This window comes from Muscardinus avellanarius, assembly GCF_963383645.1.
Source record: "Muscardinus avellanarius genome assembly, chromosome: 7".
In the NCBI taxonomy this organism is placed as follows: Eukaryota; Metazoa; Chordata; class Mammalia; order Rodentia; family Gliridae; genus Muscardinus; species Muscardinus avellanarius.
This window is the reverse complement of record NC_137793.1, coordinates 11,431,355-11,445,241: the sequence shown is the minus strand read 5'-3', so window position 1 is coordinate 11,445,241 and position 13,887 is coordinate 11,431,355. Positions and strand designations below refer to the sequence as shown.

At 42.2% G+C, this 13,887-nt stretch overlaps 1 protein-coding gene across 7 annotated transcripts in view; it reads left to right on the top strand.

The window, feature by feature from the left end:
- EBF1 (EBF transcription factor 1) overlaps positions 1-13,887 on the top strand; it is a gene marked incomplete at both ends in the record, with an annotated part of 425,505 nt that overhangs the window by 282,907 nt on the left and 128,711 nt on the right. For 4 of the 7 annotated variants that reach the window (XM_080699121.1, XM_080699123.1, XM_080699120.1 and 1 more), the window contains one exon: positions 9,978-10,095. In XM_080699121.1, the coding sequence (XP_080555247.1) occupies positions 9,978-10,095 (118 nt within the window). Of the gene's footprint in view, positions 1-9,977; positions 10,120-13,887 lie in introns of all 7 variants that reach the window. The other 3 variants (XM_080699122.1, XM_080699125.1, XM_080699124.1) reach the window with 1 other exon arrangement.

Below are 13,887 nucleotides of genomic sequence, written 5' to 3'. Positions count from 1 at the left end.
TTGACTAGTCATTGCCAGTGGATGTTGTTCTTGTAGTCACTGGGATTTCCCAACAAGAGGTCTCCTTAAATCCATCCACTTTTAAAGTTGCGATTTATAGAGCTCTTGATATATGTCAGATACTTGTTTTTCTACTATACTTCTCCTTGTTCACTTTGCTCCAGTCAAACACATTGGCCCCTTTTCTCTTCCTTTGTTTCTCTTCCTTGAAAATTCCAAACTCTTTGCTGCCCCTGGAGCTTTGTATGTACTATCCCAGCTACTTGGGAAACTCTTCCACTGCACCACTGAGTGTCCCACACCACATCAGTATTTAAATACCTGCCCAAATGTCCCTTTCACAGAGACCTCCCTTAACCACACAGCTCTTCTCTACGTACTGCTCCCATGTCCTTCCATAAAGACTAAACTCTTGGTAAGAACGTCAAGGCTTTATCTGTCTTGCTCATTGTGCTTTTCAAAGAATAAAAACATAGAACATACATAGAATAATGCTGGCATATAGTAGGCTCACGACTCATTTCTATGACTGACTTACCTAAGGTTTCATATAAGTAAATGATGGTGCTGGGGGATCAGAGTTGGGGACTGTCCAATGCTAGAAACCGAGCTGCCGACCAACATGCCATTTGCTTGTTTCTGCTTTTTATGCCCATGCACCACCGCCCCAGCACAAAAGGGCACAGATGAGCCAGATGTGGTGATGCACACCTGTCTTCCCAGTGCTTGGGATGCTGAGACAGGAGGATCGCAGGTTCAAGGCCAGCTTCATCTACTTAGCGAGACCCTGTTCCAAAATAAAATATAAAATAGGGCTGCGATGTAGTTCGGAGGTAGAACACCCCTGGGTTCAATCCCCAGTCCCTCTCCCACAAAATAAATAAGTAAGTAAGTGAATTAATTAATTAAATAAAAGGCCCAACGTGACAGTTCCATATACTTAGCTCACATCCACTTGAAATGGCCAATGAAGACGCATACACTGAGGGTACTAGTTATACACCAATGGCCCCCTCAAAGTCCTCAAGTGTCTCCTGGCTCTCCCTGGGAGGAGTTAGGTTTAGATGACTGCTGAGCTTTCATGTGCAGCATGAAGACAAAAGAAGTCCCGTGTCCATGGGTCTACACTGGTTCAGCACCAGCATCTTGCTGCTCTGCCTTCTGCCTTAGACCTGGATGGAATTCAGCCAGCCTGTCCCTTCTCCAACAGTTCCACTCGGCTATGTTCTGTAGGTTCACACATCCTCCATCATTTTTAATGAGTTATGTAGGGTCTTTCAACCAGACAGAAAGTAGCAATCAGGGACAGTTCTGAGAATATCTCATTCCCTATCAGTCAAGGATATTTTATTTTATTTTTATTTTTTATTTTTTGTTTTTGGTGGTACTGGCGTTCCTGGAAGCCCTTCTACCTCTGGGCTACACTCCCAAACCTATTTTTATATGTTTATTTGGAAACAGGGTCTCTTAAGTCAGAGAGGCTGGCTTCGAATCTGTGCGATCCTCCTGCCTCCGCCTCCCAAGTGCGGGGATTACAAGCGTGTGCCACCACGCCCAGCAGTCAAGGATATTTTAAAGAAGTCAAGGATATTTTAAAGGACGAAGTTAATAAAGACCTAATGCCATAGACCATTTTAATGTAAATAACACTTAAACAGAAGTCAGCCATGTGGACACCATCAACACCATAGATTTGTGCTGGCAGATACCAGAGAATGGAGACAGTGGCCTTAGGCCAGGGCCGTATCCTGAGAGCTCAGAGGCTGTTGTGGGTGAGCACTGGACCCAGAATTTGGAGTCCCCCCTTCTGGTTCTCCTCTGCTCTCAATTTGTCCGATGGCTTTGAGGATGTGTTAAAATCTCCCAGGCCTTAGTTTTTCAAGCTGTAAAGGAGGTGTTGCACAAATTTCTAGCATCATAACTACTGAGGACTCCTTTTACCATTGTTTCCCCCCTATGAACTCCATGCGATGACATGCTTTTTCAATCGAACTGCGTTTATAGAGTAAGAGTCACATGTTCTACTTTAAAATCATTCAAAGTCACGTAAAACTGCCAGTTCAGAGCTTCCCGTTTGCAGGAGATAGCCAGAGTTTCCATATGGAGTTGATGTGGTCACAGATAAAGGAAAGCTGCTGAATATTTTTATTTGCATCATGACCTGCGGTGCATTTACAGCTCCTTTTCTGCAGTGTCGTCCCCTGGTACCACTTTTGAACACCCTTGGTTGGGAGCTACCAGATGCATTGACCTTTGAGTCTCTCATGACTTCAGCATTTGATGAGTCTGTGAAGAAATGATTCAGCAGGCAAGTGGCATGTAGGATGTAGACCGTGTGGGGTACAAGGCAAAAAGAAATATTATATATGTTTTTTAAATTTGTTTTGAGACAGGGTCTTACTCTCTTTCCTGTGCTGGCCTTGAACTTAATATCCTGCCTCAGCCTCCCAAGTACCTGGAATTACAGGTGTGCATCACCATGCTGGTCTAACATTATATATATCATATATATAATATATATGATATATATAATATATATGATATATATAAATATAAATATAAATATAATATATAATATATATAATATATATGCATTGATTGTGTGTGTGTGTGTGTGTGTGTGTGTGTGTGTATGTACATACACATATATGTACTTTTATTTTGGTGGTACTGGGGATGGAACCCAGGGGCCTTCTACCTCCGGGCTACACTCTCAGACCTATTTTTTTTTTTTTTTTTTTACGGGTCTGGGGATGGAACCCAGGGGCATTTGACCTCTGAGATACACCCTCTGCCCTATTTTTATTCTTTATTTTCAAATCGGTCTCACTGAGTTGCAGAGGGCCTCACTAAGTAGCTGAGGCTCTCTGTGAACCTCGATCCTCTCTGGTCTCACCTTCCGGAATGCTGGGATTACAAGTGTACACCACCACACCTGGCCTCCCAGACCTATTTTATATTTTATTTGGAAACAGGGTCTCTTAAACCAGCCAAGACCAGCTTTGAAACCTGCACGATCCTCCTGTCTCAGCCTCCCAAGCACGGGTATTACAAGCGTCCGCCACCACGCCCGGCTCACATATATGTACTTTTAAAAGGCATATATGCTTTGCTTTATAGAGCACTTTTAGGTTTTCAGAAAAATGAGTGGAAAACACAAATATACAATACACTGCCCCTAGATTTCCCCTCTAATTGCCATCTTGTATTCGTATAACAGGATTGTTAGAATCAATGTGCCCCCATTGACATGGTTTTTGTAACTAAAGTTCATAGCTTATGTCAAGCCAGGGTTCATTCTAGGTCCTGTAGCCCATAGATGTAGACAGATACAGGTGCTGTTATGTAACCCTCACTACAGTGTTGTACAAAATAGTTTCACTGCCTAAACTTCCTCTATGTTCCATTTCAAACTCCTGGCACCCACTGATTTTTTTATTTTTACTGTCTCCATAGTTTAGCCTTTTGCAGAATGTCATTTAGTGGGGATCATCCAGTGTATAGTCACTTCAGATTGACTTTTTTTTTTCATTTGGTAATATGCATTTAAGAGTCCTCCATGCCTTTCTGTGGCTTGACAGCTCATTTCTTTTTATCACTAAATGATATTCCATTGTATGGATTGCCAGTTTGTTTATCCATTCACCCTTTGAAGGGCATCTTGGTTGCTGATGTCTTATATTCAGTTGGAGTTTTTATTGGTGTAATTGTAGATTTACGGGCAAGTAATACAGTAATAAAGTAGGAAGTGATACAGGGTGATCCCATGTATGCTTGACCAGTCTCCTTCAGGAGTAATCTAATTTTTGCAAAATTATAGTACAATATTCGCTCAGGATATGGACATTGATATATTCTATCCATTTTATTCAATTTTCCTCATTGTAATTTCCCCTCATCGTAATTGTACTCACTAGCATGGGTATACGTTTTGGTTTTATGACATTTTATTGCAGGTATAGGTTTGTAACGGAGTCAATATGTTGGGCATTTCCATCGTAACAATCTTTCCCTTTTTCCTTGTGGCACCTACACTCACCTTCTCTCTGAGAGTCCACATGTCCTCTTCTTGTAAGGACACCTGTCAGATTGGATGAGAGACCATTCAGTGGCCTCCTTTTAATGTAGTAAAATCTCTATCTCAGAATCCAGTCACATTCTGAAGCACCTGGTCTTTGGGATTCAACATGGGAGTCGGAGGGCTGTGATTGAGCCCTAGATGTGTCCTGAGCAACCTTCTAGAATTGATCATGGTTCCTCTGCACCATTCTCTGGAGATTAACACAGGCTCAGGGGGAGGCTAATAGTGTGGTCCTTTTTATTGCTGAGTACTACTCTTTGGAATGTCTTCCGATGCCCCTCCCTCTTTTAATGGTACTAGCGATTGAACACAGAGGCATTTTTACCTCTGAACTATACCGCAGTACTCTCACATACCCCTAGCTCTTTTATATTTTTTTCAGGTTCTTGCTAGGTTGCTGAGAGGCTTACTAAATTGCTGAGGCTGGTCTTGAAACTATAATTCTCTTATGTCAGCCTTCAAAGTACTGGGATTATATTGGCATGTGCTACCATGCCCAGCTTCTCGATGCCTTTTTAGTTCAAGAACTTTCTGTTTTTTAAAGCTTTATTCCCAGGGGCCCTGGATTAATGCAGAAATAAAACAAGCTAAGGAGAGGTATGAAAGCCATAGAGAAGATTAACTTTATCACTGGTTTTCTTTCATAGAGTTACCATGCGCCAGCATTGAAAACCCAAGATTTATAATTTTTTGTATAGTTTTCAAAATTAACTTGCAGATGTAATCATTTTTTTGGGGGGAAGGGAGGTACTTACTGCCAAAATATTCTAAATTTAAACACTGGAGATATTTTTACGGTCTTCTTTACTTTGGTTCTATATTTGTGGGAAAAAGTGCTTGAAGACCGAGATTTGGAGTCTTTTGGAAGCTTTCGTCATAAACCTTTCTTCCACACGAGTTGCTCCCTGTGTTAATATGATCTGCTATTCATGGTTGGATTTAGCTGCTTGTGTCTTTTTGAAAACCTGCTCATGAGACAGAGGTGATGCTTCATGAATCTTAGATTATATACTTAGGACATACAAGGTCTCCCGGCTGACAGAGAAGGCAGGCAAGCCTGAGAAATGATGGGAAGGGAGAACTAACCATTCACCCGTCTCCTCAGACGCCCTCACCCATGTGAGACACGGGGCAAACTAGACCAAAACGGTAAGATGTCGAATCTACCGACTCTTTTCAAAGTTGCAAAGTTACATTTAGCTTCAAGCTCAAAATGTGTAACAGGCTAAAACGAAGAATGTTCCAGAAAGCAAGATTACATGGGCCAGTGAGGACAATGATCATGAGAAGACTAAAATGTATGAGATTGTGTCGTGAGGACAAAGGCCTTTCAACCTGGGAGATTCCATTGAGCAATGGACCCAGGAGAGACACTCTACCCTTTTATTTAAAGCAAAAGTTCATGCTGGGTCTTCTTCCGAGCGATCTAGAGGCACCGCCTCGGGTTTATCAGCCTGGCACGTCCTTTTGGACTTTTTGTTTGGTGTCGCCCACGAAATGACAACTGTCCCATGGCTGCTGAGATTATCAAGTGCTGGGTGTGAACTAAGAACCGTGCTGCCCACTTTGACTAATTCAGCCTCACAGTAACCTGATGAGTTGGTTCCATTGTTCTCCCCATTTGTGAGTCAGAGACACTGGGTTTAGACTGCTTACCTTGCCCAAGGTCACCTCAGCCAAGAGAGCTAGGGGGCTGGGAATCCCACATTATGTGTCCGAGTCTTTCAAATTCTAAATAGACTGGGTAGATAATTAGAATAATAGACTTTAGGGAAATGTAGATACAGGAAAGACTGTAACAGCAGATTCTGAGCTGCTGATATGAGCCAAGAACATGCAAACATTAGTGTAAAATCTTGAAAGCTCATAGGGAGCTACTGACTTCTGTCCTTCTTATCGTCTAACACTAAATTTCCTAAAGGATGGCACTCAGGTAAAAGGTACTGGGGAGCATGCCGAGTGTGTTGTCCCCGGGTGACTGTATTAAAAAGCAAAGCCTCCAGTAGATATTTGTTTAAAAAATACAGTGGTAAAAATATATATGCACATAACCCTATACCTGTATACCTGCCTAGTGTTTATTTTAGGAGATATGACTTGTGAATAATTTGGCACTAATTATTCCAGAGCTACCTGGAGCCATATTGTACGATAGGACATTTAGTGATGATGGGAATGTTTCATGCTTGCCTGTCCAGCATAGTAACCACTTGTAGCTACCACTAAGCACTTGAAGTGTGCCTGTAGAGACTAGGGGTGAAATTTTAAATCTTATTCAGTTTACACTTAGGGACTAGAGATGTAGCTCAGTGGTTGAGCACTTGCTTAGCATTTGCAAAGTTCCGGGTTCACTCCCCAGTACAAAAAAAAATACTAGTTTAAATTAAATAATCACAAGTTTGGCCATTGGTTTGGATAGTATAGTTCTAGAAAATAAAGGTCTAATTATAATAGTAAAATTATAAACATACCTGTTCTTCATATTACTGGCATCTGTTTCTTTGGCTTGAGGAATGGAAAAAGGGACCAAGAGGGAGGGAATGGTTGAATCCAAAGGAAAAATCATTTTCAATGTTTATTAAATAAGTATCAAACTCAAACTGTTTTATTGACAAAATTAGGTGGGTTTGCAGATTTGGTGGGATGGCCTGTCCCCTTGCCTGCATATATGTTTCAGCACCTCATTAATCTTATATTGAACTGTAAAGGTCCTTTTTCCTCCTAACATGGACCTTTTTGAAAGGACACCTTGGTACCCCTTTTACATCTCACAGATATTTTAAACAAATTTACAGGTTGCCCTGTGGCTTAATTTTAGCATCTATTTTAACTTAAATCTATCCTGATCATTTCCAAATTGGAGTAGAAGAAATTATTTTGAGATAGAGAAGTTGCACTATGAGTTTTTGAGGAATATATTAGTTATTTCTTACTATAGGAATGAAAACAGGTGCATGGTGATGGTGAATTGTTTTTACCCTCACCCCTTAAGACAGACATCTAAAACAACCACTTTCTATTTCCTGAGACTGGAAACAGATACCGTTTGGGATTCCTTTTATAGTTTCTTCAGCTAACGACTCCAGTGACCACTCAATTGTGGTCTTGTAGTAAATCAAAATTTCTTTGAAAGACCCAATTCTGTTACATAATTTTCAGTGTCCTACAAAGCCATCTCCCTAGCTAAAAAGAAAAAGCGAGTCTCTGTTGCCCTAAATAAAATTCACTATGCCACTGCACAGAGTAGTTTTAGAAAACAAAAGAGCAGGCGGTTTTCTTCTCTTCTTTTAACTTAACCTACAGTTGGTGAGGAACACCCATCTGCTTCAGGCTGTGTCAGACCTGGTTGGCTACTCATGAATAAAGAGAAGACCACTTTGCAAACTGCTATATCAACTGTACATGTTCTCCCATGCGTGGCTTGTTCTCGATGGAATTTGAGATTTCTCAATGCCAGAGGACAACACCCTGGGTTCCGGGATGGACTCTTAGTTGCTTACTATGCATTTTAAGAAAATAGATTTGTTGGGTAGTTAGGCAGATGTGTACAGAGGTTGAGAATAAGGCTCGCTCTACTGGGAATGACAAAAAGTCACTTCACCTCGGGTGAAGGAGAATCCCATCTGCAAACCTCCTCTTCCTTCATGGCAGATACTACTTTCTGAAATCTAAAGGGAACCAGCTGCCACCACCAGCCAAAGGGATTTTTCCAAATGTGGAGTCTGCGCAGAGCTCTAAGCCCCAATTTTCCAACATGGTGGGAATAGCACAGATGTAGTAAGCCCTGGTGCAAAATAGCAATAACTATTTTTCAGACACACTATAAAACTTGCCTCATGGAAGATGCTGTTGCCCTTTCCACTCTTGGAGTAGACACGCTCCGCTACCCTCTATCTGGAGTATCTTCTCGTCCTTCCCATACGGCTTCCTCTCTTAAATCTGTCCACTCCCTTTGCTAAATAAATCGCTTATGCTTATCTTATCCATGACTTTCTCAAATAAAATCTTTCTTGAGAGGGGACAAGAACCACGAAATCACCATCTAGTTATAGATTTACAAAATACAGTCTGAGCCGGGTGTGGCGGTGCATGATGCCTGTGATCCCAGCACTTGGGAGGCTGGGACTATAACTTAGTGAGGTCCTCCACAACGCAGTGAGACTCTGTTTCAATGATATAAAAGTAGGGCTGGGGGTGGATCTCAGAGGTAGGATGTCCCTTGCTTCAATCCCCAGTACTACACACACAAAAAAGAAAAATTGCAGTCAACCTCATGATACAACCATGAACTGTATCTTCTCAGCCTGCAGTTTGTTGTCATCTTTGAGGTCTAGAGAAAAGGAATTCACCTTCTCTTAACGAGAATGCATTTAGATGAAAAAGACAGACAAAAGAATTTTTAAGTTTGGCAAAGTTGATGAGGATGGGGGCCCAAAAAGGGGAATGCTTTGCCAGGAGGGGCTGACAGTTCAGCACACAGATGTGGGCTGAGGCCTCATCTGCTACCATGCTCATCAGGTGATGTAAAGTACCACGCTGCATAGGATTCTAGAAATCTCTGCCCCCTTTAGCCAACTCCAAGAACTGAGGAGAACCCTCAAAAAGCCAATGGTTCACCTCTCCAGAGGCTGATGCCTCTCAAAACCAAGAACAATTAAAGCTGAGTCTTTCCAAGCAACTGGGAATTGAGCAAAATAAATCAGAACTCCTCAGCCCGTGCTCGGGAGGCTCCGCTCATTACAAGAGCAGATCTATTAGCCCTCTTGCTATTGTCTTTCGTTTCTCAAGTGAGGTGATTCTAATTAAATTAATCTGCATGTCAATCTATCGGTGATCAATCAAAGGGCCTGAGGTTTCCCCTATGCTGCAGGGTGCTTGCGGCTGACAGGGGCTGATAATGGAGGAAGAAATAAACAGTCGGGCAAAGTTAATTAGTCAACATAATAGGTGGATTAAACGGGAGCTGGCTGATTGCTGTTTCTCGTGTCAAACCATGAGGCGGGAGCCGAAGCCGCAATTACAGACAATTATTATATTTGGTTGTAAGAGGTCGCATGAATAAACATATCTCTGTGGGTTTCAGTTTTAATCCTCTTCCCCATTTAATATAAGGAGAAGTGTAGGTCGTTGCTTCTCATTGTCTTAGTCAAAGTTCTCCGATGGAGGCACACCTCTGCCTGGGTCCTTGCTGGCCAGCTCAGCTCAGAGCCAGTGCATCAGATGGCCAGGGTATCTGAGTTGTGCCTTGGGCTATTCCCGTAACTTTTGGGGGTCTTTGAAATAGATCTGAGACCCCCTAATTGGCAGGGATTTTTTTTTTAAGGTGTGGGCATCATGGTAGTAACAGTAGAGTTTTTGTCTGATTCACCCAACGGGGCAAGGCAAAAGGACCAGGAACTGCCGGGAGACATCTCGAGAGAGAAAAACACACCCTGGTGCTCACTGAAACCTCTCCTTTTCCTTTCTCTATCCTCTTAACCTTGATACAGTAGGAAGGAAATAATTTGAAGATTCAAAAGACTTTTATTTGCATGATCAACTGTGATATCTGCCTCAGTGTCTACACTGAAGGGTAATTTAGGTGAAACACAACACCCTTGTATAAAAAATATGCTAATAAAGATCCTCTTGTTAGAATTATGGTTAACAGTGCACCTTCTGCTGTATAACTCTAAACTGTGCAATTTTACTTAAAACTGCATCAAAAGCGTTCCATGCCAAAGACCCACTCATCAATAGCTCCTCTTGTTAGACTTGTACGGCATAAGCACCAGTTATTATGTGAAATAGCTATGCAATTTTCTTCAGCTCCCAGCTGTTATTTATTTAACTTGAGTTTATTACCCTCCATGCTTTTATATTAAAATGTTCATTCATTTTTCTCTCCTGTCTCTAGGTCGTGGTGTCTACGACAGTCAATGTGGATGGCCATGTCTTGGCAGTCTCTGATAACATGTTTGTCCACAATAACTCCAAGCATGGGCGGAGGGCTCGGAGGCTTGACCCCTCGGAAGGTACGCCCTCTTATCTGGAACATGGTAGGCGAATCATTTTCATTGGTTGACATTGCTACTTTTAACTGTGAATGTATTTGGTTTCTTTCTTCCCACTCCACCACATTTTTCTATTTTGTTTGAAATTGCAAATGTCATTTGGGGTTCTTAGTCTCTAGCCATAGGATGCTGAGGATGTAGAGACGGGAAACTATCTTTGAGACACCCCCTTTCTTATTGTCCAACTCTCTGCCTTGAAATGGCTGATTTTTTTTTTTTTTCCTTCAGGTTGAGGGAAGAGAGGAATCTGGGCCATTGCCTTATTTTGAACACCCACTTGATTACAAAATAACAAAAGGTCCATCTAGAAGGAATATAAAAAAGCCCATACAAACCTGCTGGCGCCTCTCGGTGCCTACCTGTTAAACTTCACTTGGTGCCCCGGTTGGAGGTACATTCTATATATCACACTCAGACCAAATGTTCCTCCTCTGCCCTATGCATAATACCCTCTTAGCCACCATGCAATGGAGCCCACTTTCTCCACGTAGATTTTAGTGGGGAGAAGTCACATTTGTCTTGAGAATTATGGCAAATCACTGGTGCCTATGAGACAAACCAGATAAAAATGTGTTTCAAGGAAAGTCGATGCCATTCAGAAGAAACCTGGGTTGGATTGGATGCACATCTATATATTTTTGTTTTATCTCTATGTAAGGAATTCATCTTTCTGTCCATCAATCAGCCATCCATTCATCCAAAAATCAGTGACAGAGACTCAACTGGCTACCAATCACTGTACTCTACTCTCTCTAATCTTCTCAAATTAAACCCTTAACCCATTTCCTGCACTTCACTTCCCAGTGTGCTAGATCAGCAGGATTCTTTTGAGAACACTACCACACACATTATCGCCCGATTGCCTGGTTTTTCCATGGGCCACGAGCTGTCTATGATATAATTCACAAGGTAGAAAATTCCCTTCTCTGCCAGAATCCCAATTTAATAAACACACCACTGTCATCATTTCTGCTTGTTTTTTTCCCCCTTCTGCGCTTGAGGAATGCACAAACAGTACATTTTATTAATTAGCCAGATGTAACGCTCTTAGAAGGGATTCTTCGCCACATCCAGTTTTACAGTCTGCTCTTACAGTCTTTTTAAAGTAAACCATCATCTTTCAAAAGCTGCTTCTTTATGGTTTCATTAGTGCTGAGATGGATGGATATTACTTTTTGCAGGAGGCCATTTGAAACACCTGCTCATGATTACATTCCTAGTTCCATTTCTGTACTTAAAATTATTCTGATCCTCGTTTTACAGTAATGTTGCCTTTTTAATACCCCTGGAGTCACTTAAGGCATTGTATGACTAAAGATGTTTAGGTGAGAGGATAAAGAGAGAGAAAGAGAGAGAGAGAGAGAGAGAGAGAGAGAGAGAGAGAGAGAGAGAGAGAGAATATGAATGAATGAATATATACAGTGGGTACAATTTGGAGAACACTCTAGATTAGGAACTAGAGGTGTGTGTTTGACTGTGTTGGCTTAGTTGTGATGGTACTGCCCTAACTGGGGATAGACTCGGTCATCAATCTGTAATCTGCAAGTGTTGAGTGTTGAGTTCAGAGTTTCAAAAGATGGTCCAAGCACACCACATCCCACTGCCCTTTCTGCTCTTGAGAAACCAGTAAGGGAGCTCGTAACACCATGCCAATGATCCCTCTAGTGAAAAATACCAAAGTCAGTAGAAAAAAAACAGTCCGCTAGAAAGGTCGACTCCAGGGAGTGGAGACAACATTTTGCAGAGTGTGTACAGCACGAGGTCTCCAAATAGGTATCAAGAACCTCAAATTCAATCCTTAGTTTCACTGTGGCCCCTGAGTGACTTTGAACAATTCACCTCAAGCTTTGATTTTCTTCTTGGTAAAATGAAGGTGAGGGTCTATAAGGGGAGTGGGTAATAGAACAGAAACAAAACCTAATGTGGCCTTGGGTGGGGGATAAGCCATGAGGAAGTGGACTGGGTGGAGACTGTGAACTCTGATAAGGACATGCTTGGCTGCCCCAACCCCAGAGCGTGGCTAAATGGAGTGCGAGAGCCCAGTTGTGCCAGCTGGTCCAGTTTGGCAAGAATTAAAACTCTTCTAATTTTTCATTGTTAACCACTAATTGCCAATTTTTTGAACACTGAAGTGAGGTGAGGGGGAAGAAAAAAGGCACTTAGAAGAATACAACCATAGGCTAATAACTTGAGATCTTGGACTGAAATATCTCTAAGAGCCAGGTGTGGTGGTGTGTGCCTGTAATCCCAGTATGTGGGAGGCTGAGACAGGAGGAACACAGGTTCCAGGCCAAACTTGGCAAGTTAGTGAGGCTCTCAGCAACTTAGTGAGACCCTGTTTCAAAATAAAAAAATAAAGCTGGACGTAGTAGTGCACGCTTGTAATCTTACCATTTGGGAGGCTGAGACAGGAGGATCTTGGTTCACGACCAACCTCAGCTGCTTAGTGAGGTCCTTTGCAACTCATTGAGACACTGTCTCAAACTGAAGAATAAAAAATAGGGCTAGGGGTGTAGCTTGGAGGTAGAATCCCCCTGGGTTCAATCTCCAGTACCACTAACTAACTAAATAAATAAATTAGTTAATTAAAATAAAATGGGGGTAGGGTGTAGCTCAGAGGTAAACTGTCTCTGAATTTAATTCCTGGTATCCCCCCCCCCCCCCGGCCCTGTACCTGTATTGGGAATGGCCTAAGAAGATTTGAGAAAGCTCTGATTATTAATAAATATATATCACATTTGGGTAAGGAGCAGATCTGTGAAAGGACTTGGTTTCTGCCAAGAAGCAGGCAACTATTCCAGTGTATATAAACCAACCCCCCACAAACAACCAAAAATTAACAAACAAACAAGCCAAAACCTAAAACAAAAACCATCTCTAAGCTTTCACCGGGGTCAAGTATTCTCTCTACTAGACTACACATTAATATTTCAGTTGGAATACCATATTATTCCAAAATTTAAAGACAATATGTGATTTCTCCGTTTCAGTTGACCAGGCCACACGTGACTATGTTGTCGCTGTTGGTCAAGGAAATGGCGGCCTGGCGCTACCTATGAGGTTACTGCATGATTTGTGTCACCTGTCGTGGTTAGACCCTGGCGTGGATGGGAATGTGTCCCATGTTCTGTGGCTGGGGAGCTTCACCCTCAGCAGAGCCTTACTGCGTTTTTATCTCCCGAAAGGCAAATGTAGACACCTTCAGATCCTTAGTAGCGACAGCAACACAGAAATCTGCTTCTCTGCAGAGTGAATGAATCAACCGCACATAACCACCCACTCATTTGGATGCTTCAGGTTGGGACATAAATATCTACTCAACAAAGGGTGACTATTGAACTCTTTCTTTGGTAAGGTGTGGGAGTGGACCTAGATGCTAATGCATGTTGGTTTGGGGGTAACACTTATTCTTGCCATTGAAATAAATCTATTTAAAAATGCCCTGCTGTCATACTTGGTGAGGAGTACTTGGGAGGCTGAGACAGGACGATCCTCAAAGGACAACCTTAGCAATGTGGTGAGACTTTCAGCAACCCAGTGAGACCCTGTTTCAAATCAGTCAATCAATCAATATGGCTGGAGGTGAAGCTCAGAGTTAGAATTCCCCTGGGCTCAATCCCCAAACACACACACACACACACACACACACACACACACACACACACACACGCACTGTCCTGTTTATGATCACACTCCCATCCCTCTGTCTCTCCACTCTCCACCCCCACCATGTGTAGCAAAAGCATCTTCACC